At 40.1% G+C, this 26,436-nt stretch overlaps 1 protein-coding gene across 2 annotated transcripts in view; it reads left to right on the forward strand.

Moving 5' to 3' along the window:
- The window catches only part of NKAIN2 (sodium/potassium transporting ATPase interacting 2), a 561,621-nt gene that overhangs the window by 510,145 nt on the left and 25,040 nt on the right, over nucleotides 1-26,436 (forward strand). For both annotated transcript variants that reach the window (XM_075748023.1, XM_075748024.1), the window contains exon 5: nucleotides 23,343-23,403. In XM_075748023.1, coding sequence (XP_075604138.1) covers nucleotides 23,343-23,403 — 61 coding nt within the window. The remainder of the gene's footprint in view (nucleotides 1-23,342; nucleotides 23,404-26,436) is intronic.

Here is a 26,436-nt window from a genome sequence, read left to right on the forward strand (position 1 = left end):
TACCACTGCTGAAGCATATCGGGATGATTGGAGGCGGCTCACTTTACAATATAATTGGCACCAGTTCTCTAGCACTGGTGGCAAGCAAAAAAAGGAAGAATTGCATGTTCTCAAGCCACATTACAGAACATTGTTTATCAGTAAACAGATTCAAATACTGTTATTCTCTCTGTACCAGGCTCGAATACTGGACAGTGTACTGCTGTAAAGGTAATGCTGTGCTGGGGAACAGTATACATTAGAGATGGAGCATTTCAATAAGTCTATAAAACCCTCTAAACCAATTGGTTTTCTTTTTGCCTAATAGAGTAGATTTGTAGTTGCCATCAGCGACTCTAATAAACTATAACAATCAGTGACTCAATGAATTATTATGCAACTTATTCCATGGAACAATTTCGAAGTGCAAATGTGATTTCTGCACTCAACAACAAACAAAGAAAAAAGAAACATGAATTTCTGTTATTGCTGCTTTCACTATTACTGCTATTTTCATAGGACCAGCTCTGGCAGTTAGATCTACAAAGAGACTAATCATCTAAACGGGGACTTTGGCAAAGTAGGGCTATGCACGTTTGATTAGTGAGATTCAGACTATGTCAAACAAGATGTAAAATCTCTTTACAGACCATGCAGAGAAGACTCAGAAGTGATTCAGAGCATCAGTCAGACGCCCGTTGTCAGACAGCACGATTAACTATTTGCTGCCTTTGCTCTGCTGATGTCTCACCCTGTGAGTGCCTGGAGCCTGCATTTGCCCAAGCTTTAACCAGTAGACTTCCCTTAACATCTAATATTTTGGTTTTGCTCAGAAGTATCAGTCTTGCTGCCATCGAGCAATTAGGTAATTGTATTTAGTCTGTGCCCTCCTGGCCTCTTATTTTACAGTTAACCACAGGTGATGTCTAGCTGAGAAACATGGTTCTGATCATTTTGCTGACCCCACAAGTGCCCATCCCAGGCATTTGAGAGCCATGCAGCTGAGGAACAAATATAAGGGCTGAAAACTGACCTTGCAAAGTGAAAATGGTGCTGTGTTTGCTTCTGGCTTCACAATTCCAGTGCTTACTAAAGGTGGAGGCAAGAAGGCTGCAATGAACCTGATGGCAGCCATGCTGGAATCACAAGGTGTGACCCCAGACCCAGCTGGAGTCCAGGACCGGAACCCGCGTAGGCATAGCGGCTGCTTTCAGATCAAAAACTAGAACCCAGGACTCTTCCCTATCCTACCTGCTTAGAAAATTCCTGTTTCAGAAGTGAAAACTAGGAAGGAAAATGGGAATAAACTTTTCAAAGTCTAGCTTTACTAAGGCAGCAAATCTTGGGTTTAAATTGTGATGAGGAAGATACAGAAGAGGCATAGTACTTCTGCGCCGAACATAGAAGTAGGGAGTTACCAGCGCGGATCAACTAGGTTAATCAAAGAAATGCTACCAGGGGAGGTTTCTAAGAAACTTTTCACTTCTCCAGCAAAGCCTCTGTAAGGAACAATATAGGTAGAGCTGACTCTGCCTTGAGGTTGGAAGAGGCAGTAGATGTTCTTCCCACTCTTTTTTCATATGATCTCAAGTTTTCTTTAAAAATGTATTATAAGCCTGGGAGGTGGGATCCAGGAAGCAATTTTGCACATATACACCCATGTGAAAGGGAAGAAAGAAAATTGTGTGATTACCAGAGAAAGAATCTCACATCACCCCTTGAGAGGGGACAGAGCAGTGTTTAGGGAAGTTGTTGGCATTTTTTTTTTGAGACCGGCCCCAAGTTTCTACTATTGCTTCAGTAGGAGCTTTCTCCAGGCTCCTACTGTTGGCTTTCCCTTCTACACCATTTTTTGGACAGAGCGTGTTACCTTCAGGACAGTCAGCACTGGGACCTGGACAGTGAATAGGTGAAGACACATGGAGCATAATCAGTCTGCACCTTTTTCTGCCTGGCTTCTGCCTCCAGTGAAGTCACCATTAATGGGAGGCTGGGGTGGGGAATTGCAGACTAAGGGGGACAAAGACAACTGAGGGAATCCAAAGGGAGGATGTGGGGAGAGGCCGCCTGCAAGACAGATTGTACACCGTGGCTGTACTCATTGCTTGAGCACAATGTTACTTGACTTGAAGAGACAGAAGTAGCACTGAAGGGCTAGGGAAGATCAGGGCAAGAGATGAAGATGAATGGAGCATAACCCAATTTTCAGCACTGCCTCTTCCTTCCCATACTTTCCTTTGACCTGCAGTGCTGCCTTGCATTAAAGAAAACATAAAGAAAAGCATTGGCAGTCACAAAAGGGACAGACCTGCTACTACCACCTCTCCATACTTTCATGTTGTCAAACCCCACTAGGCAACACACCTGGTCTAGAAGAAAATATTGCCTTTCTTCTGAAGGCAATGTGGAGTAAGGAGCAGAAATGTTTAGAGCTGCTAAGGGCAAATGAGACAAGCATCTGGGCTGGAACTAATCAAGGGAAGACGAGTTCCCACCTTTCAAAGGAATATGTTGTCACTCACCAGGATCTACACAGAGCAGCCTGCCCGTCATCACAGGGAAGGGAAGAAGTGCTTGCTGTGATACCTTTGAGGGAGGTTCTAGAAAAAAGCGTTCAAGAGTGCAGGCATGGGACAGACATCCCATGTTAAAGAGAAGAGATGATGGTGCTGCAGTGTAGCTAGAAAAGGAAATGGCATTTTGGCAATTGGATTCAGCGTGTGTCATATGCACTTAAAGACATCATGGCCTTCTTCCCTGATATTCACACGTACACAGAAAAACTGCAACATGGCCCATTTATTTTAAAGCATTGCTGCAGTTTAACACTGATTCCAACTCCAGTGGAGCAATATTAAGTAATAGAGTGTTGGTTTTAAATGTACTACACCGAAAATATGTCCAAGGGATTTATGTGTGTAACTCCCCCTTACTGCTTTAAACACTTCATCCCCGAGGGCTCTTATTCACTAAGCTGTTTGTTCGGGTTTTGTGCGGCACAGACGTTCAAAAAACCCCAACACTGCTAGCATGTCTATCAAGTAGGGTGGCCAGATGTTCAGAAACACCAGCAAAGACTGAGGTTAAATATCTCCCTCAGGGGTTCCTCTTCTGAAAAATATTTTATGACTGTAGGTTATTCTGAAGAGTATTGAACTGCCCTTTTCTGTTGCCTTCCCGCAGCATCACACAGAGCACAGGGAAACAGAGGCAGAATGACAAACAGGGAAACTGAAAGATCAAGAAAGGGCAATTCTTTACATTTCAGAAGTATCTTATCATTTCTATTAATATAAAAGACTAGAACCCAAAACAGAAGATAAACAATTATAGTCTAACATACAGTATTGTATTATAATGTAAACTCTTAAGCTCAATTCTTACCTGAGTTATGAGGTTTAGCTTAATGAGGTTTAGCCTAAGATAAAAAAAGATTAAGACTGTTAATGTGAATAAGCACAAATTCTTTCAGATGTTCTGTTTCAAAATCAGGAAAAAATCCAGTAGATCTTTCCAGAATTGGAAATTTTGTTTTGTTTGGGGTTTTTTAGTAGTTTGGTGGCTAGTTATGTATTTTCTGTCTTCACACATGTCCTTTATACATGTCTATACTCTCTCTCCTACTCTATGATTATTTACATTTCACAATCAGGCACAGGATGAGCATTTTGGTGTGGCACAGACTTTCTGGCTGAGAGCAGTTTCAGCCATGGTGAGATAGACATCCATTAGTAAACTTCCTTCCTGGTGTTTTACCTTTAAAACATTTCCAAAATTATTTTACTAGAAAAGAGGGTTGTCTCTTTTTTCTTTCCTTTTTTTTTTTTTTTAAACTCCTGTGCTTTGGGGTTTCTTCCAAGAATGTATTTGCAGTCATAATTAAGAAATGTGTTAAACCTTCTGTCAATTAGCCTAATTGATGTAAAAACTTGATTGGGTCCTGAGAGAAATGAATTTCCTCAACTGAACCTTATCAAAGAACAGCTTAGCACAAAATAGGAAGAAACCAAAACATGCAAGACTGCCAGGAAAAAACTTGTGATGTTTTGAGACAAAGTGAAAGAAAAAAAATTCATGTGTGCAGACTGCTGTGTAGGTGTTTTAAAAATAAGTCAAGTGGTTTTAAAATGCTTTCCTTTTAGCGCATAGACCTAATATAAAGCTTTTAAAAGTGAGAGTAGAAATGAAGAAGAGATGCCTATGAGATAAAAGATCTATCAGGAAATAATATCAGATTGTGCAGAGAATGAGGACTGTAAAAAGGCAGTTGTTAACAGGCCAGAAAAGTAACTTGCTTTTTTGTTTCTTTTCTTCTGGAAATGCCTATTACAAAATACAGCAGATACAGAGTGTGTAGGGGGTGTGATGACAGAGGCCTTAGCCATATAATGCTGTCAGCAGAACTGTGTGTTAACAGGCAAAACCACAAGTAATGATGAGCGCATGAAGCTCAAACCTGAATGAGAAAGAGCTACTGCAAACTCAGGTGTGCACGTGTGTGCTGGAAAACTCCTAGCCAAATAATGGGCTCAACTGCCAAAGGATTTCTAAAATATTCCAAGTTTCCCCTAAGAAAACCTTCCTTTCCTTCAGGTCTGATGAATTAAGTATTGGCTTAGAGCCAGGTACTAATAAATTCCAATTTTGCTGATAGAGAAGTTTTATTTATACCTGAAATTACAGAGAAATTCAATCTCTGAGCCAGGATTAGAGCCTGTGTTCTTGAATTCTGCTCCAAGTATGAGGACACAATGACCTCCTGGTAAACCACTTACTCTCACTGTATCTCCCATTCCCCACTTGAAAAAGGAGGTAATAAGTTACCTGCTGCTCTGCTATAACCTTGTTGTAAATTCCTTGGCTTATGTGGAGGAAAAAAAGAAATTCATTGGAATTACTAAATTTTCTTGGCTTGAAGGTATACAAGGGAGAGACAGTTCAGATTCATCAATTCCGATGAAGAGCTGGGCAAGTGGTGCTACATGCAGACTAGCTGGGCAAGTTTTATTGTATTTAATCTAGATCTCAAAAATGGTTGAAGAAGTTGCTATATTATTTTGTGTGTTCTGATTTCTGCTAGTGCACTCTTTCACTGCCATAAAATGTCTATGATGTCACATCCTTTTATATTTTTCTCATAGTGAGGACAGAAAGGTTAAACAGACACAGCAGGAAACATTCTTTTTGATGTTAGTGTCTACACTGAGCCTGTGTTTTAATATTGTGTCCTTGACCCTGTGTTTTAATATTTACTTAACTAGTTATTAAACTAAAGCTGGACATAAAAGCCTAGATGACATTAATGCTCAATGTTTGTGTGTCATGATATCAGAGCCTTTAAAGAATGATGACTGGATGCTGTCAGACTGTGTTTCCCATAATATCTTTTTCACCATGGTTAGTCTGAAGAGGAAAACACATTCCCTATATGCAGAAATTCATAAACTGTAAGAAGCAGAGAGAATGGAGCAACAAGCATGGCCCATCTCTTTGCACCAAAATCTCTCTCCCTCTCTCTCACACATATGCACGTACACACATGCATATGTCCTTTGCAGAGAAATATTTTAAACCAGCAAAAATCTAGCAAGTACTTTCACATTTTTTCATCCTCTGTTGAAAGGTAGCAGGTGGGAGGAAGGGAAGAGATGTCTGAAAGGAAGTCTCAGCATCCCTGGAAAAAAGAAGTGGAGGAAACACTACAATTTATAAGGAGCACTATCTATTTTAGGCACCATGCAAATGAGTGAATACCTCACAGAGTAAGGTGAATGCAAATGGTTTGCAAATGCAAAGTTCTAACTGAGAGAAGGACTACATCCCCATGCAGATATAAGGAAGATCTTCAGTGTTGTCAGTGGAAAAATGTGAAGGAAGGTAGGGTCTTCATCTGTCTGACTGGTCCCAGTTGTGCAGCAATTACTTGCACTAGTTTGTATTAGCAATCAGGAGACCATTAATCTCAGCAAGGCTGTCTGTGGAAAGTAAATACGACTGTAAGTGTAGAGATTTGCAGAATAATAATAACAATAATAACAATAATAACAATGATAATAATGATAATAATAATGGCAACAACAATATGTGTTTCGAGTATGTTGGCAACACTTTGGATCATAGATGTTGAAAGCTTCAAAAGTGAGTGTCCTCAAAGGGTACATCTATGTTCATAATAAGAGAAGGCCAGAGAGCGGTCAAGCACTGAACTGATAAATTATGTTACTTATTTTTTAGCTTACGCTCTGCCTCTGTTTTGACTACTCCCCCAAGCATTTTCTATGACAGTACATGCACACATGTCTGGAGACAGCTCCTTTCAGAGACCCCTCCCAAAAGGCAGGATGGTTAAGACAGCGCCATGTTTAGCTCCTTCAAGCTTACACAGTTTCCCAATGTTATCCCCAACTGTTCCGATCCCTCAAGCAAACCGTCATATCCTCTTACTGCATCGAAGAGACATGACACAATTCTCAGTTTTACGTCCAGGAGTCATTTGCAGAGTTAATGACAAGACAAAATCAAGGGACCATCTCAATGCAGACATCAATACCACACACGGATGTTTTCTGCTGTCTCTCCTCTGCCTTGCCACCTTCACTATGAGAAAAACTTGGATGGGTATGATATGACACTGCCATTTTGTGGTGAGCAACAGTATACTAGAAAGTAAAACCTCGCTCTGTTGGGCTGTGACACAGCCCTCATTGTTTCAGACACTTTGAACTGAAAAAAACAGAGAAGAGAACAGTGCCTCAGAGCTGTCAGTTTCGCCGTGTAGGACTCATAGGAGTCTCAGTTAAGTGCCACGCAGCCTGCGCACACCCCCTGTGCTCTAGCCAGGGCTGCACCGCAGCGGCACGGACAGCAGCCAGTCTACACAATTTGGCCTTGAAACCAGAGATTGGCCCTTGGCCCTTTCCTATTTAGCAACGTAGACATAGCCAGAGTATCTTTTCCTGCATCATTAATTACCCAGGTCCCATGAATGTACTCTATTTTATGAAGATAAAACATTTCCAGTTCTTTAGGCAGCACGGTGCCTCTGCCTCATTAGTGTGGCCCTATTCCATGAGACGCTTGATTTATGTCACCATACAACTTCCTGTCACTGCTAGTTCTACAGTTCACTTCTTTTAATACGTTTCATGAAGGCTACTTGCTGATGAGGGAGGGCTCCACCAGCGGTGTGCTGCCCCGGTGTATTCGTAGCCTTCAGTCGCTGCACCTGATCATTTCATAAAAGTGGATGTCTGGCATTGCGGCTATATGGTGATCGGCGGAGAGGAGCTGTGCTTGCCTCAGGCAATCTCCTGCCAGCGGTACAATGCTTGTTTTGAAATTTTGTCCCTCTGCACATTTCATACTAATCCACAGCCCTCTGTAGAATAGAGAAGTCAGGAATATTATGCTCCATAAAAAATGAAAAATTAAAAAAAAAGGAGGAAGTGAAATAAAGAGTCAAGGTGACATGCTCCTTCGCTCTCTTCTCTTTGCCCTGCTCCCAAGTGCTCTTTACCTTCTTTAAACCTTAAGCATTTTGTTTTGGAGGTATATTTTAAGATATTGCTTTCTTCCTTTTTGGAGATTTAGATACAATTCCTGTCATAAGGGTTGAAGCTTTCGAGGTGTGCCTTCTTTTCCCATATTTCCATAATAAATATTAAGCTGAGGTCTGGAATAAGCTGGTAACTCCTCTCCTGGGATTCTTTGGATTTAATTCAGCACTTACATAAATAGCAATGCAAATTACATATCTAGTGAATTAGGTGTAGTAATATGGATATAATATGCAGCGTGCTACTTATTACTGAATGTGCAAATTTAAGTTAATTTACTTAAGAAGAAAATAGTAAAAGAAATCATAATAAAGTTGAAGGTAATTGTACTCCGCTCTACCTAAGCAAGCTAGATACTAATTGCAAATACTTTACTATCACTACAAGTTTCTCTGCTATTCTTCCACTAAAGCAAAGTGCTCATTTTTCCCCATTTGTGGAATTATTTTCTTTCACGAATACTACTATACACTAAAATTGTTGCATACCAATACTGCATGCACCATATTAATGTCACAAATCATGAAGCCAGAAGAAAATGCTGTAATTGCCTAGTTTGACCTCTGACATAACACAGGGCATAGAGATTCCTTGAATTAAGTCCTGTCTAAACTACAGTTAAAAATACATTTAATCTTGATCTTAAAATGTCCCACAATGGAAAGCTCACCACAATTCTTATTAAAATTTACCTTTAACTTGTCGAAATTTCTAACATTCAGTCCAGATGGTTACAATACGTTTATCTGAAAAGTTGCATCATCTTGTCATTAACATTTTACTTCCTGTTTTTAGAATTTGTGATGTAATTTAATCTCCTTTGCTTAGGTAACCTTCTTAATCTCCTCCCCCAAGTCCCCTAATCATTTTCATAATTCTCTGAACCTTCTCCATTTTTTCAAAATCTTTTTTTGGGGTGTGGACATAGAAAAATATTTTGAAAAATAGTATGAGTGGTACCACTGTTAAGTACAGACAAAATGTAGCATCCTTGTTTAAATTCAGAGTTCCCATTTAAATAACCATAGAGTGCACGATCTGTTTAACCGCAGTGTTAAACTGGGAATCCACATTGAGCTAATTTTGCACTATGAGCCACAGGTCTGGAGTCACTATTCCACAGGCACCCCATCTGTGAGCCAGGCTTTCCTGCCTCTCTGTGTTCAAACACTTTATTTTCTTGTACTTGGAATAACAGAGGTCCAGATTGCTCTGAAGGAGTGTCAGCCCTCTAGTCTTTGCATATTCTAAATTCAGCTGATTTTTAAGATTGTTGTAGGCATACAGAAACTCTGAACCTCCTACTTTGTTCTGCTAGAGTAGGATTCACCTCAAATAGCCACGCTTCACTCATCTAAAAGTTAGTATCTAGCTGAAGCTAGACAGCAATGGCGTTTCTTTCCCAGTAACGGAAAAAAACAGACACTTCTAGAGAGATTCATCCTGACCTAATTTAGATAATTTAGATGCCTGCAATAGGTGGGAAGATTTGTTTGCTCTATAGGTGCCCATCTCTCACCAGTCACTACACAGGAAAGCTAGACAGCATTTGTTTTCACATTCATGGGGAAAACGGAAGATAATTATAGTTGTCATCAATTATGTTCATGATTTGGAAGGTGTAAATGTCAGAAGCTGATAGAACAATGCTGATCAAGTGAAACCTGAGGGCAAAACTGAGGTCTAACATTTCTTTCATGGCCATTTGCCTGTGCACAAAGAATGAAGCAACAAGCAGGTATATCTGGCTGTTGAAAGAAACATCAGTGAACTGGTATTCCTTTAATCCCTCACTAAGCACAGGGCGTGCTTTCATATTACCTTGCTGTTTTTTGGAAAAGTGTATAATTCATGACAAAGATGGTGTAACTGGAAAGTATTTCAAACATACCACAGTCATTACATTGAAACAACATGTTACATTAAAGTTAGCTGCAAATGCTGCTTGATAGCAGGAAACAGAGTACTTGGTGTATGGAAGACAAAAGATACTATACTAGAATACAGAACCTCCCCATGATAACATCTGTTAGAAACAATATCAGTGTGAAGAATCCATAGCTAATGAAAGCATGCAACAGGGTGCATGTGAAAGATACAAATGATGACCCTAAACTGATTGAAAAAATATTGTTATAAGGGAAGAACCTCAGTAGTGAAAGACTGTGCCTGACTGAGCCAGCAGCAAGGACAATGAAGACAACTACACCACTTAGTGGGCTCAATATGATTTCAAGATCAAGTAAATTGATATAAGAATGAAGAAAAAAAAAATGCCCTCATTGGGACCTTCATATCTGGTATGGAAATGTAGTGACCTAAAAAAGAGGCTAAAAGGAATTTGGAAGGATGTCTCCAAAAGATCACAGAATACTGTTAGGATGACTCTGTCAGATACAAATCAGATGGATGGAGAATCTTTTTATCCAGAGTCTGAGCTGAAGTCGAATGAGGTGGGTTGTTCGAATGATCAGAATGAGGAACAAAAGGATCCCAAAGCAGACTTCAGTGTTAGATGCCATCTTCCAGATAAAACAGACATCTTCATGAATCATGCAATTAACATCTCTCTGAATACCAGTAGGGCTTCACATCTATTTGCTGCCCAGTTATATAAAGCCTTCCTTCCTGGCTAGATTGCTGCATGCTGAAGATCAGAGTGAAATTCTGAGGCAAGCACCTGCTAATCAGGCACATATCAAGCATGAAGTCTAACACCTTGTCATGGAATTATGGCTTTGGCCGCAATTTTACAGACTTTTCATGAGAAACTCATGAGCACCCAGGCTTTCTGGCCACATAACCAGCCCCCTGCCTCTGCAAATTTTCTGCTTTCATTGCAGAGGAACAGCAGGCCTCTGAAAATGTGAACAAAGGACTGTGAAGGCTGTGAAGGAAAGTTCTCCACTCTCACACACACAGACTGAGCTCAGACCTAAGCGCACACTTATCTCCTCCTTCCTGATGCCCTGGTTTCCATGTCCTAAGCAGGAACTGTGCTTGTCCCAGCCAGGTCCCCAGTCATTCAAGTGAAGGGGCCAAAACCACCAGATTACGGCAGAGTAGCCAAACTGGTCATTCAGACACAATCTATAGCACTTTTGGAAATAGGATGTTTCTGCCTTAATGAATTTTGGATGTGAAGTTTGTTGGCATTTTCAACTTTAATTTTAACATATTTCTTCAGTAGTATTAATGTATCTGATCTGCTTCAGTTCTTTGGGAAACAGAGACCTTCTTATTAGACCTGTGCCAACTCTGGTTTGTAGACATCCAATCAAAGGAGCTATTTTATTTGGGTAGTGTATTCATATGTTAAACCTTGAAACCTTGTGCCTTTTATCTCTAATAAGGCCTGCTGCTACCCCAGTCCCTGTTCACTGAATGTTTGGATGCTGTTTCATTTGTCTTGGCATAAAATATTGAGTTTTTTCAGACTCTGTTTGCTTTTCCCCCATTTTCTATAACTCTAAATTTATTCTGCAATGTGTCTGACCTTCCACTGGACTTGCATACCTAACGTGTTATACCTTGTACGTTTCCATGTTCGTGCTGCAGATGAGTTACTGCAGATTGTTGATTTATTGCCCGCTAATACTGTGTTATGCATTTTCCAAGAATTATGTATCTTCTTGAGCATTCAAAAGATAGTATTAGTGTTTTACTGCACTAAAAGTGAAGAAAAAAAACAATCTATGAGTTTATGAAAGTGTAGCTCATCTGTAACAAGAAGAACCTTCACAAAGGTAAGGTGGTTTATTTTAAATCTTAGATCAAAATATATATTAATGCATATCTTCAGAATTGCAATAACTTTCCCAGTGATGTGCACAGCATTTAACAAAGTAAGAAAGCATAATAGGGGTGGAGTTATTAAAAGACAACTGTTTTCCTCTATAGTGAAGAGTTCCAGCATTTATTTACCTGATTAGCTAGGATTATCAAGAAATGTTATGATTTAATTGAAATTTTCTTGAGTTTGTCTGTGTGGATAAAATACAACTATCACTGCATTCATTGCTAACAAATAGGCTAAAATAGATGCCTAAACTTATATGATGTTTATAAAAGTTAAAAAGTTATCAAAAGCTCTGAAATCCCACTTTCAAAATTTATTCACACACTTCACATAAAGGTCATCAATGACCTCCTAAGTCCCTTGGTCAGTTTAAAAATGGAGCTTCTGTATCAAGCTTACTTTATAGAAATATTTGCCCACTCTGCTGACTTTTTTCTCTTATGTATGTATAAGTGTGGAAGAACTTGTTAAACTTTCTGTCTAAATCACAGAGCAGAATTTGGTAAAATGGATCACTAGCTTCCTGCAAATACATGGCCTATAGGAGTAATCACTTTTCACAGTGATTCTTAACAGCAGGACTTACATATTTTTGCTTCAATTATCATCTCTGGCACCTTGTCACTGGAAGGCAGAAGTCCAAAGTAGTTGGTAAGAGCTGTTCACTAGCTCAAAGCAAGGTTATTCCGCACAGCATCATCAACTGTTTGTCAAATTCTGTCTTCACTCCTCCTAACAGAGACCTATTTCCATATTTACCTGGCAATGCCAAGGTATTGCAGAATTATATTTGTAGGATAGCTATATTTCAGATGATTACGGTAAGGTTTGTGTTGTGGGGTTTTTTACTGTTTATTTGTTAAGTTCACAAACTATGCAAAAAGGCATGATCCATGGCGCTCCAGATGTGACATACACAATGGCACGAGGAAAAATGAGTATGCTGAGAGTAGCCAGTGGGTGAAGGCACCTAGTTCTGTCTATTCTGTAAAGCAGGCTGGTTTCAGAAATAAATATCCTAGCTCTGTAATGTTGTAATTCCCTAGCTATGTACCTGATAATCACATAATCATTCCAAATAACTAACTTAACCTCCTAACCCATGAGTTTTGATGAAGCAGAAAGTCTTCATGCTCTACAAAACTACATAACTAGAGATGGGGCCAAACTGTAGTGCCTCTTGTGTGTCAGTAGATGGTTTAGGGTGTCCATCATTAAAAGAGATGTAACAGACAGCTGTTAGACATTATGGATATATCTCCTAATTCCCAGTATTCTCTTATTCGCATTAGATGATATACTCTACTATTAGGGCACCAGTGAAAAATGCATGTCTATGTGCATCCGAGCATCTGGTCTGGTTTTCCATCTGTGCTGGAAACTCTTCCTTCCCCTCTGACAACATATTTTATGCCTTCATGTACTGTTTCATTTTTTTCCAAGCAGTTCTCCAGTGCTTTATACTGCAGTTAATGGTTTTCATCTTTTGGAACATTCTCCTAGTAGGTACAATTTTGCTGCTGACTAGCATCATGTATCTGGATATTTGAAAATGGGCTAAATCATAGGCAACATTCCAGATGAAAGCTCTTGACTTGGAAACATGATAAGAACTTGACTGCAACAACGGACTTTTTGCTCCTTCTTCTGAGAGGTCTAACTCAATCACTATGCATATTTTCCCGAAATACCTCTTTCATTGATTTTTAATATCAATAGAAATTTGCCCACTTACGGTGGATATATAAGAAACAAGTTGGAATAGAAAAATCAAATATAAACAGCATTAAAAAGAAAGCATTAACAAATTGCTGTTATTCTTCGCAGAACACTCTAATGTAGTATATTAATGATAATGCAGAATATAATACATAGCTGTAGCACTTTTCATACTTCCCATCCAAAATCTCAAAGCAAAAGTCATAATGATGACTGGAACCTTACAGTCCCCTGGTGAAACAGGCACTATTATCTCCATTTTACAAATTTTGTAAGTCCATTTCCAGTGTGGAGGCTGGATGGAGATTGTCCTTCTCTGCTGATGCAGAAGCTTCCCCTCACCTTTCCTTAGGCTCTCCTGCAGGAGCCAAGGTATCCCAATCTGCCACTGGATAGGTTGCCCTGAGTGACCTGTGCTTGGAACAGGTGACAGAGCTGCAACCTTCACCACATGTTGGTTAAAAAACCCACAAACCTCACATTTTTCATGATATGACTAACATGTCAAAGTACTGCTGTCACTTGTGCTCTTCCTACCAGAGCAGCTTCTGCATCAGCATGTTAAATAGCCTCTTACTGACACCTAGGGAAGAGACGTGTGCTGGCTGGTGAGAACCACACAGCTTCAGAGCTTCAAGCTGACGATCACTGCTTTAGAGGATAACGAGAGATATGCCCGGTTGAGATGAAACATTTAGTTTTAAATGGGCATCTGATGTCTGTCAATGGCAGAGGTCTAATTTAGACTTCCTTGATCACCGTGGCTGGCACACTCCCAGATACTGCATTATATTAACAAGGTTCATAAACTGTCAGATATAACTCATCCACTTAACTCTCTGCAATGAGGCACAGACTCTGAGGACATGGCCTTTCCGAGAATGTTCTCTCTTTATAATTCATCATTCCCCCCAAATGCCTCATGTGATATGATGTTACTGGAATCCTCAGCTAAAAAGATCAAGTTTTTTGGTCACACTTACTGCAGAATTTCTTCCTACATCTCCTGCCAGCCCAAGCTGTGACTGGGACCTTTGCCATCAAGCTATTTCCATTTGGGCCAAGGAGATCATTGTTTTTCATGCTGGATAAATGAGGGAGAGATCTCCTGCCCTTCAGGAGAAGGGCTGTGAGGGGAAATGTGCCTTTGGCCATGGAATTCAAACTGTCCTTCCTTTTGGTGGCACTAGAGGGTAATCTCTCTTTGCACCAGCCTAGGCTGTATGGTGTGATATTCCTTTAAACTCTCCAGTGGGTCTCCTTTTGCAGGAAAGGTTCACAAATCTCTTTGGCATTTGCTGTTTTGAAGCCTGCTTAGCTGATTTTGCTGAATGGAAAAGGTAGCACTGAAACGTATCTTTTGTTATAGATTACAAAGGTGGAAAAAGCCTGCGGTAGGCTAATGCTGAGAGGGAAAATAGCATTGAAACATGAGCTGAGTTCAGGTACTTTAAGCATTAGATGCCACAGGAAGAGGTTTTATTGACCTTGAAATCCCCCTGACACTTGATGCTGTTATATTGTGCATCTAGAGCAAAATGTTTGTGCTAAGCAATGCATTTGCTAGATGTATGGATCCTAGAGAGATGCAATGATGTGGAGCACCCCATGCAGACTGCTTTGTATTTTCACTGAGATATCTCTCTTTCCTTACTCCAGAGCTTGAGGTTTGAGGGAGCTATTTGGTTAAGATAAGCTTATTCTGCCTCATCTTCCTTACATGCATTGCCAGAGAGAGCACATCCTGTCAGATATCCCAACTTCCCATCTTGTGCACGGGCATAAACAGCCAGAGAGCACAGGGAAAGCCTCCCCCTGACGTGGTCACCTTCCTGGCAGCTCTGTTGCTGATGACACTGTCAATGAGATCTGTCTGTTCCTCTGCCATTAGTCCACAATTTCCACTGGGCTTCTGAATGACTATTACTGTATTTTAATAATCGATCAATGTTCAGGTTTTATCACTTCAGGCCCTATTCATCTAGATCACACCATCTAGAGCTTTTCCTGTGAATGCCCTATTTGGTTTTCTTTTTGAAAGCTAAAGCAGTGAACTTGACTGTTCAGGTTGCTGAAGAGCTGCTTCAGCTGAGCTGTGCACATTGCATACCTTACATCAATCATCTGCCTTGTCAACACCACCGTCGCCAGCCATCGTAGGAGGACTTTCATCAGAGCATTATTAGGCTGTTGCACCTTGACCACCACCATGAAGCCAGTGTAGTGCCAAAGCTGTCATGTATCATGAAGCTTCCTGACCCTACGACCGCCATCAGAGCCTTCAAATAAACAGCAATTCATCACAGGGAAAATAAATAGCATCACAGGGAAAGAGTCAGTTGTTACTAGAAAGTCTCTCTCACCTCTGATGAAATGTTCTGGCTCTTGCCATTTATGTGACAGCATTGCTCTAACTTAATCTAACATGTAATGATGGAGAAAAGCAAACTACCTGTGCTTCTTTTCTGAACTTTTACTCTACACAGTTTTCATGGTTGGCCACAATCCTGAGAAACTGGCAGACACAACAACATATTACTCTCTTTCACATCCTTTACTGACTCGCCTCTGAATGCTTCTGTTTCCCAGATCTGAGGGCCTGGTGTTCACACTCACATCATCGAGGTTCACTTGCCATATGGGTGCCTCAACATGGAGGGATGGGTTTTCACTGAACAGAAGCACTCATATGTGTTTGTTTATCAGGAATTCAGAGTTCTCTTGTACCATCAAAACATTTCCCCCTTATACAATCTGCACAAACTTCAAGTATGCATTTTTTTTTCCTACTGCCCCTCAAAAGAGTGAGTAGCATTGATAATCAACTGTTTCATCTAATGCAGTTCAATTTAAAATGTTAGGCATTCAGTTGGTGGGCTGTGAGCAGTCTGTGGCTTTGCTAGATCTGCAGCATAAAGAACCAATTTTTCTTATCCTAATCCTATGGCTGTCTAGAAAAGGTGACACACAGTTGGACATAATGATAAGAAAAGCTACTGCTGCCAAAGCAGTCAGATACCAAAGCCAGATGATTAAACCATTCCAAAGCATTCCCAGAAGACGAGAGGGGGAAAAGGTCCAAAGATTTTTTCCATAAAGGTTTTCTTGCTATAAAACCTTCAGAACAAAGCCCACATACAGACATATATACATTTTTGCTTTAATAATCCAGTCCTATTACTAATAGAATTATCAGGGTGATACATATTTTAAAGCCTTTTACTTTAGGTTTTTTGTTTCAACTTCATTCTTTATTTTGTTGTTTTGCGGTTGCCAAGTGGATAGAGGCAGCTGGCCTTGCTTTAAAAATAAATAGGAGGATTTTTCCCAATCTCCACAGCTCTAATGGCTAAATCCCTTTGATGTGAACAGCAGTCAATGCACACTGTTGACCTCCGTACAACCAGAGCTCTGTTCTAACAGGGACAAGTTGAGTTTCAGAGCTACGCCGGAGAGGAAACCAGAGCAATAGACTTTTTGAATTTTAGGACTTCTCTCAGACTCAGTTTGGGTGGAATTAACGAAAATATGTAACCAAATATATCCTTTAACCCGAATCAAGAGAGAAAAGGTAAAGTGGAGACAATTCCACAAAAGCAGAAAACAGAAAATTTAAAGTTCTCTAGTTTTTAGCAGGCTTTTTTTTTGCAGCACTAATGCCTTCAGCCTGCACTGAGCAATGCGCACTTGATCTGCACCCAGTACCTGCTGAATGCAGCTAATGGAGATCTTACTCCTGGCTTCCTAGCCCTACCGTTGCTCTGAGCTGTGATCTGGGATCAACACAGCTCAGCCTGCTGTGGCCTCCCTTCCACCCCTTGAGACGTGCCCGCTGCAGCTTCCCCAGGGAACCCAGCAGAGTCCCACCTGGGGAATTTCTCCTGTGGGAGCAGGAAAGTAAAGTTTGGCACCGAGCCGGAGTCTCCAAGATGGTCCACAGTTCAGTTAACACAGAGGTCAGCAACAAACGATTCCTAGTTCCATCTCGTACAAGCTGGTAGGCCCTGTATTTTGGGTTGTCTTTGATGTCTGAAGCAGGAAAAAGGACATCCTACTCTTTAGCTGTGAAATGAAATCATGGAAAAGCGCCAAATATCATGTGGTTATCAAAAGCATAAATCGCGCTGAAATGCCTAGGAAGAGGGAAGATTTGTAGAAAGTTTTAGGTCAGATTTATAGAAAAGTCTCGCTAAACTTCGAGGAAATTTGGGTCAAGCTGAGTGTCTGTAACACAGTTTCAAACCAGGTAAGTATCTCATGCTTTCTACCGTTGTTAAAGGTTTGCACAGCTCTTATCTGACAAGCCACAGTACTGTGATTTTCAGTGCCCCTGTGGTCTCTTCAATTCATCAGGTGAAAAAGCTTGCCAGGGAAGACGCTAAGGGAATGGCTGCCCTGAGCAAGACAGAACCGCTCTCAAGTGCCCAGCAGCATTTCAAACAAAAGCATGCTAGCAGGTCTTCACGGTGATCTTTAAATGCTTACACAAAAAAGGAAATCTCCAGAAAATTGAATAGTCCACTGAGAAATAAAGAAAGACTTTATGCTAAGCACCTTCTAGACACCCGATATAAAAAAGATTATGATGCACTAGTTGAAATAAATGCAATTTTTATCACACTTCTATTTTCCAATGTGTCTAGATTTATCTGTATTTATGATTCATGTTTTTACTGTACCTGTTGAAAAAATAAAATCAAAAATCTCTGGTGCAGCTTTCAGCCCAAGAAAGGAAAGAAATATAATTTGACAACCACATAGGCTAAGAAATTATGGGTTTGGTTTGGTTTTAAATTTCATGATTGTCCACTAGATATTATCATGGACATGGCAATTTAACATTGTCTTCCTTTAGTAATTATTTTATTGCACAGAATAAAGCTGCTTGGCCATACTAATGTATTATTGTTTCCAGACAGCACATAGATAGTTAATTCTGTAGAAGAATGACTACAAGGCCACACAGTCTACATTCTCCATCAGGGATCTGGCCTGATATCAATAGTTCTCCAATGCTCCTTTTGTGATAAAAGATAGTTAAACTTGGAGGAACGACAGGGCTCTCATGATGTTAAATGTAAGCACAAATAAAAGCGTACCTCAACAGAGTAGTTTCCATGGAACATAGCTTGAGTTTTATATTAAACTCTAGCAATGATGTTCACTCACCGATGCGGCACTACTGCGGGCAGTGAAATCATGCTTGAAAGGGTTTTTTGCAGAGGGCAGCTTTAGAACCCCCAGGACACCGACTTATTCTACAGATACTGAGAGAAAGGTCTCTGTCTTACCTTTTCTGCTAAATAATGAGTATGATTTTTTCTGAGAATCAATACCTTGGAAGCTTTCTAGATAGTAATTCTCCAGTTCTTCAGTTGCTCATAATGTATGTATATATATCACCAGCCTCCAAATATCTATTTAATAGAAACATTGTTTCTAAAATGAACAACTTTACAAAGGTTTTATATATGCAGACCCCTGTAAGCTTAAGAAATATGATTAAATTGCACATGGGTAGACATATCACAGCTTTGCAATATAAAGTTCCCAGGGCCAAAATTAACCTTCATGTAATTCTGCATTATTATTGCTTGAACTAGCCCATTTTTTGCTAAGGTCTTAAAACCACAGTGTTTGTAGAATCCTGCAAAAACCTAATAATGAAAAGTAAATACACAAGCCTCAGCTGTTTCAGAAGATACTGTAACATCTGGCCATAGGAAAACAATGGGTTTGTGGTTTTTAAGTCTAAAGTCCATTTCTCCTGACAAAGTCCAGTTATAGAATAAAACACGCTCATTCAGTGAAGCCAAGACCATGTACTATTTCCATAACCCTTAACTTGTTCATCTTCATCTTGAGCTTTCTCCTCATCACCTTATCCCACTCAGATCTTACCCCCTTTCAGTTTTTGTTTCTTCCTTTGTGCCATCCTTTTGTTTCAGTTGTCTGGCTTAATAAAGATAACTCCTAATAATTATCTATATAGATATTGCTTTAAAAGAGGGAAAGGTGGGGGCCTTGACCAGAAATGATGGGTTTTCATATAATAGCCTTTTTCCCAAATCTGGTGCTATTTGCAGTGTATGAAAACATTCATCTCCATAAAAGAAGTGAGAAAAAATAGCAAGACAGGATTTTGATCAATACCGCTTCTGATTAAGTTTGATCACAGCACTTGACATTTTGAGCAAGTCTGGAAGTACACTCACAGAAAACCCAGGATCTGCTACGAGACTCAAGCAGTGTAACAGGACACTGCTGACTTGGGTAGGGAATATTCTGACTACTTTTTTGTTTGCCTTATTTGGCTATAATAAGGCAATAAGATGCATTAACTTAATTCCGTAATTAATCTCATTGCCAAACCTCCACTAATGCTGTTTTATTGCTGGCTTATTTTAGGCTTTTGCTTGTCTTCTTTTTCCCTTGGCAGAAGGAATGATGTTTTATCAAGGTGTTTATAGATGAAAAAATACTAAAAAAAATTTAAAATGTGTTTGAGATCATTGTATATAAAAATGGTCATCAGATGCCATTAAAGTAACATCCAGGGAACTGGTGCAGGGATGAGCAATGTGTTACTTTTAGAAAGAGCAGTGTTCATTTATAGTCTCATATAGAAATATCAGGGAAAGTTGTAAAGAGCAGATTTTTTCAAGCTGTTGTTCATAAAAACATGCATTGACTAATCACTGTATCTATAAATGAGCAGGAGCGTTGTTAACAGTTCCTTCTCCTCTAGAGGTCCGTACTACAGCATTAAAATGTGAATGGGACAGATGTAGACACCTAATCTTGATGGGTCTGTTTTCCACGACTGATCTTCTGTTCATTGCACCTATTTCTTTTTATTGCTGCATGGTTTATAAAAGAAAGCTCAGTTAATGGGGGTGGGGGAGAAAAAAAAAAAAGGTATGCAAAGCAACAACAGTTTACAAGCCTTCTTTCCTAGTTTTAAACTGATTTTGTGAGACAGTCAGGCTTCTTTCTTTGTCTCTGAGGACTCAGTCCATTCCTTCTCACATAAGACAAAAATCTTGCTGAGATACGGAATCAGGAAGACTCTGCTCCGTGTAATTCTCATAGTGCACTCAGCACTGCTGTGTTTGAGGACTTCCCAGGAATATATTAAGCAATGTGACTAACCTCTATCATTTGGGTTTGGGTTTGGTTTTTTTTTTCCTCTCATCTCCCATCTCTCCAGGGGGAGGAGTGTGTTCAGTGAAGTGTTTTGTTTGGAATTTATTTTATTTATTTTGTGCTGTACATAGGTACATTGCAGTGTGTTTTTCCTAGAGAAACAAGGTCAAAGAAATGCATCTTACACTGTGACAGAGGTGGTAAATTTTGTGAGAGCCCTTCATCCGTGTGGGAATTCATTAATAATTTTAGCTGGCTGGTCCCCAAGAAATCTCTGCTACATCCATAGATGAATTGTACCCTTCCTACAGGAAGTCCTAGTCCACTGGGGAGGAAGCATGTTCCCAGTCTCCATCCCAGGGGTCTCTGTAGTCACCATGGGCTCAGGCCATCAAGCATCCTCAAAGGGAAAATTGTCATTTTTTGTTCTGAACCTCAGCTCTGAGTGTGTGTCCTCTGCTGCTGCTGAAATTAGAAGATAAATCTTGAATGGCTATCACTGGATCAGAACTGATAAATTGCTTGGTTAAAAAAGAGAAAAATAACAAAAAAACCTAATGTGATGTTCAATTTTAAACAAAATTATTATGTGTACCAAGCAAAGGGTTGGATAAATGTGGGAGAAGGGGAGGTTTATTTCATGAATTCTGATTATCTCATGGGAAGCAAACTTCCATTTGTATTTATAACAGAACAATTTCTAGCTTTAAGGCACTCTTTTAATCAGCAAGCTCATCTGATGAAATGCTGTAGGATTTACTTATCTATCAAAGGAGTTCCCTAGACATTTAAGGGATGCAACTGAATACAATTAAAAGATCAGTTGTAAGCACAGTTTGTGATACAGTTTGTTTGCTGTGCCTTGTGAAAGAAGTTTAGTTCTTGTGGTGTTTTAGCAGACAGTAAAGTATTGAACTGTATTACAAGAAAAGCTTTACCATTGTGGCCTACTAGAGATATAACTATTCAGCTATCTTGGATCTGATGGTCTGTAAAAAGAGAACAGAGAAACTATTAAGCCAAGGTTCACATCCAAGAATGGAATCATTTACGAACAACCTTTCTGGGCCTAATTCGTTGCTGAATTAAACCTCATGCAATGTCATTGAAGTCAATGGGGTTATGCAGGGCATAAGTCAGTGGAGCAAATTAGCCCTCTGTCTTGAAGCCAAGAAACCCAAGGAAAGAGTGATCCAATAAAACAGAGATGAAATGCTGATATTAGCTGAATGCCACTGTTCTTGGTACACTGCGTTCTTTGTGTCCAGCGGTGAATATTTCATCCTTCCCAGGTGTAAAATCTTCCCAGCAGCACTATAAGGCAGATTTATAATAAATGACAAAATTAATGATTTAGTTCTGTTGTAATGCAGCTTCTGGGCTCCCAATAGGAACTTAAGCAGTTAGCGGACAACATCTATGCTGGCTGCAGTGTGATCTCCAAATCAAGTCTTGATCTCTTCAGAAAAGTCTTGGAGCTGGCCTTTGTTTTTTGCCATTAGCCATCTCTCACCCATAAAAATGTTGGAAGCTAGCATTCATAGGTATGGAGAGCTTTCTACGTAGAAGACTGACAGAAATACCAGGAACATCTGTGTAAGAGCTGGAGTAAATTAGGCACAGTCACTGCTTCAGGTACGAAGCACTAGGAAACAGAATGGATTTGTTTGCATTTCACATATATGGGCAATATTAAGGGGTGTAAAGAACCCACAATATTGTAGTGATTGTAGGTGTGTCTTGGATTAATGAAAAAAAAAAAAATCCATTTGCACTAACCAGTATTGATAACAATACATGGTCTTCTCTCAGATTTCACCCTTTTTACTGTCTGACCCACTGATTACTTTGTCTGAAATTAAGATCTTCATCTTCCTCAGCCAGAGATTATGGGTTTAGCACCACACACACAGAGAGCTCAGTCCTGGCTGAAGACTTTACACATTTTCATTATCTGTATAAAGAACTAACTCCCAAAGTCTACAGCTGGGTTTGCAGCTCGTGGAAAGATCTCTGTGGAGTGACCTGGACAGAATAACACATTTCAACAGCACGGCTCACTTTTCACTACAAAGAGATCAAACAACCTGAATTCTTTTGACATCCTACCATGCAAACTTCAGTGACCAGCTAAAGGATAGAAAACCGGTTTGTTGGCAATCAGTAGAGAAAATTCTCCAGAACTACATGTAAGGGAAGCCATGTAAAGCATGCAACACGGGGCTCATGCTGCTGCTCCAGTACTCGTTCTGCTGCTTCTGGTGTGAGTGTAACTTCTCAGTGATAACGGAACTTGGTGGAAGGACTAGCAGACGACTCACACGATATGTGGGATCTGTGACATTGGCCATTTTTTTCCTTTTTTTATTTTTTCAGGTGATAGTGTAAGATAAGCAATCTGCCATGCTACTTGAGAACCACTCCAGATTTTCGTTTTCTTCAGCATTTTCTTCGCTTGTGTTTACAATTCACATCTGGGCATGCTCTGAGGAGAAGAATGAAGGGAATGAGAGATGAATTTGCCATCTGCAGCATGACATGCTGCTGTAAACACATCTAGACCTAGCCAAAGTGCTATGTCTTGAAGGCTTGGGGGCTTTACAGATACGGGAACAAGTCCCACAGTCAGGTCTACAGTGCTAATTTCAAATGGTAAAATATCACTATAAAGTGCATTGAACTCATCTTTGGTTTAGCTGGTAAGGTTCTGCTAAAAAAAACAGAGTTCTGCTAGAAGGTTGGGGTTTATTGGATAACGAATCTGATTTTGACAAACACATTTAAATTTTCAGTGGCTAAACTCCCATCCATCCAACCACCCATGTGGTTTTCTCATTTTCAACAATGAAAAAGAAGTCAATTCTGTAATGGAAAATTTTTTATCAATTTTTAGAGGTTTTAATGAAGGGTGTGTTTTTCAAGAAAAATGCAAAATTCTCATGACTATTTCCAAAAGAATCACATAAAATAAGAAAATACAGTTATTATTAAAATTACCAAACTGTTGTAAAAATTATCATTACCTCATCAAACAGAGTCTGGTGAAGCTTGTTATTGCTGTTTCTGTTGTTGCTTTTCTAAAACCAGCTCTTGTTTTACTATTGTATTTGCTTTACATCTAATGCTATTACATTTTGTTTCAGCTGGCGGGCTTCATCTATGCCTGTTATGTTGTGAAATGTATTACTGAAGAAGAGGACAGCTGTAAGTACTAAAGCTTTATTACATACAAAATGAATTCTTTTTTTTTTTTTTAAATCACCCCTCCACTATGCTGGCTCTTGCTGACTTCAACCTAAATGCTTTATTATATCATAGCCAGAACATGCTTTCTGTCCACCCTTCTTGATCTAAAATTTGCAAATGCCAGAAAGGCAAAGGAGTTGTGAAATGCAGCTTAAAAATACATACTCCTTCCTTCTGAAAAGATCATTGCAATTTTTTTCTCACAGCTCAGCTTAAGGCATAAAATTAAAAAAGCAAAAATCCCAATTGGCAAATACAATATTTTTTTCCTTTTTTCTTTTTTTTTTTTTCCCTTCTTATTCCAGATTGTTATTAACTATCTTCACAATAATTGGTTACCACAGAGGGTATAGCTCTTCTGTGTTGACTTGTGTGTTGGCTTGTAAAAGCACTTCTGGCGAAAAAAAATAGCTTTAGATCATTGCAGGACCTTCATTTATGAGAGGTGAAACTGCGGAGCTCCTCTTTGTTCCTGATGCTCCCAGGGTACAATTACAAGGAGCGAAATGATTTCATATAGATGTATGTTTGTGTTTCTTCTGTTTATTTATATCAATAGAAGCCTGTTGAGCAGAATTTGCTCTCATTACATGCTATGGAGTCAAGCCATTTCATTTTTTCTCTACTCTAACCTTGGTTTTTTTAAAAGGGCCACTGCAGCATTTCAGTACATCTTGGGATTCGTACTAAAGCACTTCAGAAACAAGTATCAGAACTGCATGTAACTTTGATAAAATATACATGAATCCTAGAGAGAGCTCTGCAACAGGAAGCTAAAGGGTTTTTATTTGATTGAGAGCACTGCTAGGGCTGGTGGGGGTTCTTTTGTGTGTTCTCCTGCATAGAAAATTGCTGCAACCCTATAATCTATTGGCAATACAGTGCCACTGTGAGCCGTCAAGGGGAGATTTAGTGCCGAAATCAAACCAGACTTTGGAGGTCTTTCTGACTATGCTTGTTTCAGTTGTCTCTGTTTTTCTGTGGAGCCAAGGAAGGAAAAAGAGTTTGGGACAGGCATGTGGAGCAGGGGTATGTCACAAACAGGTCTTGGCTTTTCAGGGAAGGGTCCAGTCATATGTGCTTTCTCCTACACTCCCATTAAGTGTATTCTCTACCCACAGATCAGGAGGAGAGTGATCCCTTGCACCCCAAATGAAATCCCATTTAATACCATTCTGCCCTTTCTTCTAAGGGCTTAAACCTTTTTTCACACTTCTGTAATGCTTTAGGGCACAATATAAGTAAAAAGTGAGGAAGGGACTTGTGACCTGGCTCACTGAACAAGCGCAGAAGTCAGAGCACATTTGAGATTTCTCCCATGGTCTGTAAAGTGGCATTCCTGGCAGCAAAGCACCACGGCCAATATGGTATTCTCTTCTGCTCACCGCGGCAGGAGCTCCCTGTTGTTCAGAAGCAACAGACTGTCATGCTTCTTTGAACCTGATCTTGCTGCTGTCTTGCCTGTCTTGAGACTTTGATTACTTTGTTAGTACACCTCAGCCAGGCCTCTTCTTGTAGCCAAAGAGCCACTTTACCCATCTGTGAGCATCGCTCTGAGGCACTGGGGCGAATCCCCACCCAGCGCAATGAAGCCGGCGCAGGCTCAGGCACAGCAGCTTCTTCACCTCTGGTGAGGCCTGGAAGCATGGCTGTAAAAAAAAAAAAAAAAAAATAGAAAAAGGGAACTTCTGTGAGTGAGTCGTCCCAACACTGCAATAATGTTCAGATCAGATTAGGGCCCTCAAGGTATCATAAAATTAAAGCAGCTTTAATTTCTACTGAGAGGCTGCATGTAGCAGAGAGTAAGAATGATTCTAGTTCTCTCTTTGCTCAGACTCTGATGTGCACCGAACGCTCACTGTGACAGCCGGGGCGGTAGTCTGTACAGATACCCCCTGCTCAGGTTTAATTTTAAATTCTTTTATTTCCATTTAGATATGTTTTCTTGCCTTTTCCCCTCCCTTTTGGCAACATATCCATCTATTGCACTTCTCTGAGAAGTAATGTATCCCTTATGGATGACATAGTATTTATACTCCAGAGTAAGATGCCTAAGCATAACTTCCGCAGGACATTCACAGATGGGGTCATCTCAGGTAGACCAAGTGAGCGCAAAGGAGAAAAGCTTTCAGGAAAAGTGGAATATGTCCCAGAGCCATTTCTAGAGCTTCCTGCACATGTGAGTCTTTGGTCTGAGATCACATTAGATCCCCTAGCTGTGTTTATCTTCCTCCCATAGTCTCCTTTTCCATTTCTCCGGTTCCTCACCCCTTCTTGTTGCTACGAAGTAAGCTCTGTGGCACTGAGGGATGAAGACACCCCTCCTGCCCACAGTGTACTCCCTCCCCTAGACTTTCTGGACATATAGCACAGCAGAAAATAGTTTTACTTTGCTACTCACCGACCCCTGCCTAGCATCCATATCTGGTAAGAGGCGAGGTTGGGCTTGTGCCTGCATGCAGTTTGGTAGCTGGTGTTCCCTCTGTGTGCTAAAGATGTGTCGGCTGTGAAAGAGCCTCTGGTAAAACTGGTCACCACAAAGCAGCTTTCCCACACCACTGCCCTGCTTTTTCAGCTTCTGAAGTGGTCTGTGAAGAACAGAGGGACACCTCCGTATTTACAGATGTCACAGGAGAAACCTAGATCTCTGGTTTTCAGGACCACTCACGCCTGTAAAAATGGGATGCCTCGCTGCCAGTCACAAAGGACCATAAGGATAATCATATTGGGTCACACCAAAGGGGCATTTAACTCCAAGTCTAATGAAACAGAGTCAATAGAAGAAGCCTTTCTGGTGAGACAGAGCCAACAGAAAAAGCCTTTCACATCTCGCAATGGTCATGGTGAATACCCATACATTCAGATCCATTTCTTCTGCTTTGTTAATGGGCCATGGGAACAACAACAATCCAGAAGAGGAGTGGAAGAGGCAGAAACACTGAGACTGGCAGGAGCAGGCAGCAAGGCATGAGACTAGAGAAAAAGTCATGC

This window comes from Balearica regulorum, chromosome 3, assembly GCF_011004875.1.
Source record: "Balearica regulorum gibbericeps isolate bBalReg1 chromosome 3, bBalReg1.pri, whole genome shotgun sequence".
NCBI classification, from domain to species: domain Eukaryota; kingdom Metazoa; phylum Chordata; class Aves; order Gruiformes; family Gruidae; genus Balearica; species Balearica regulorum.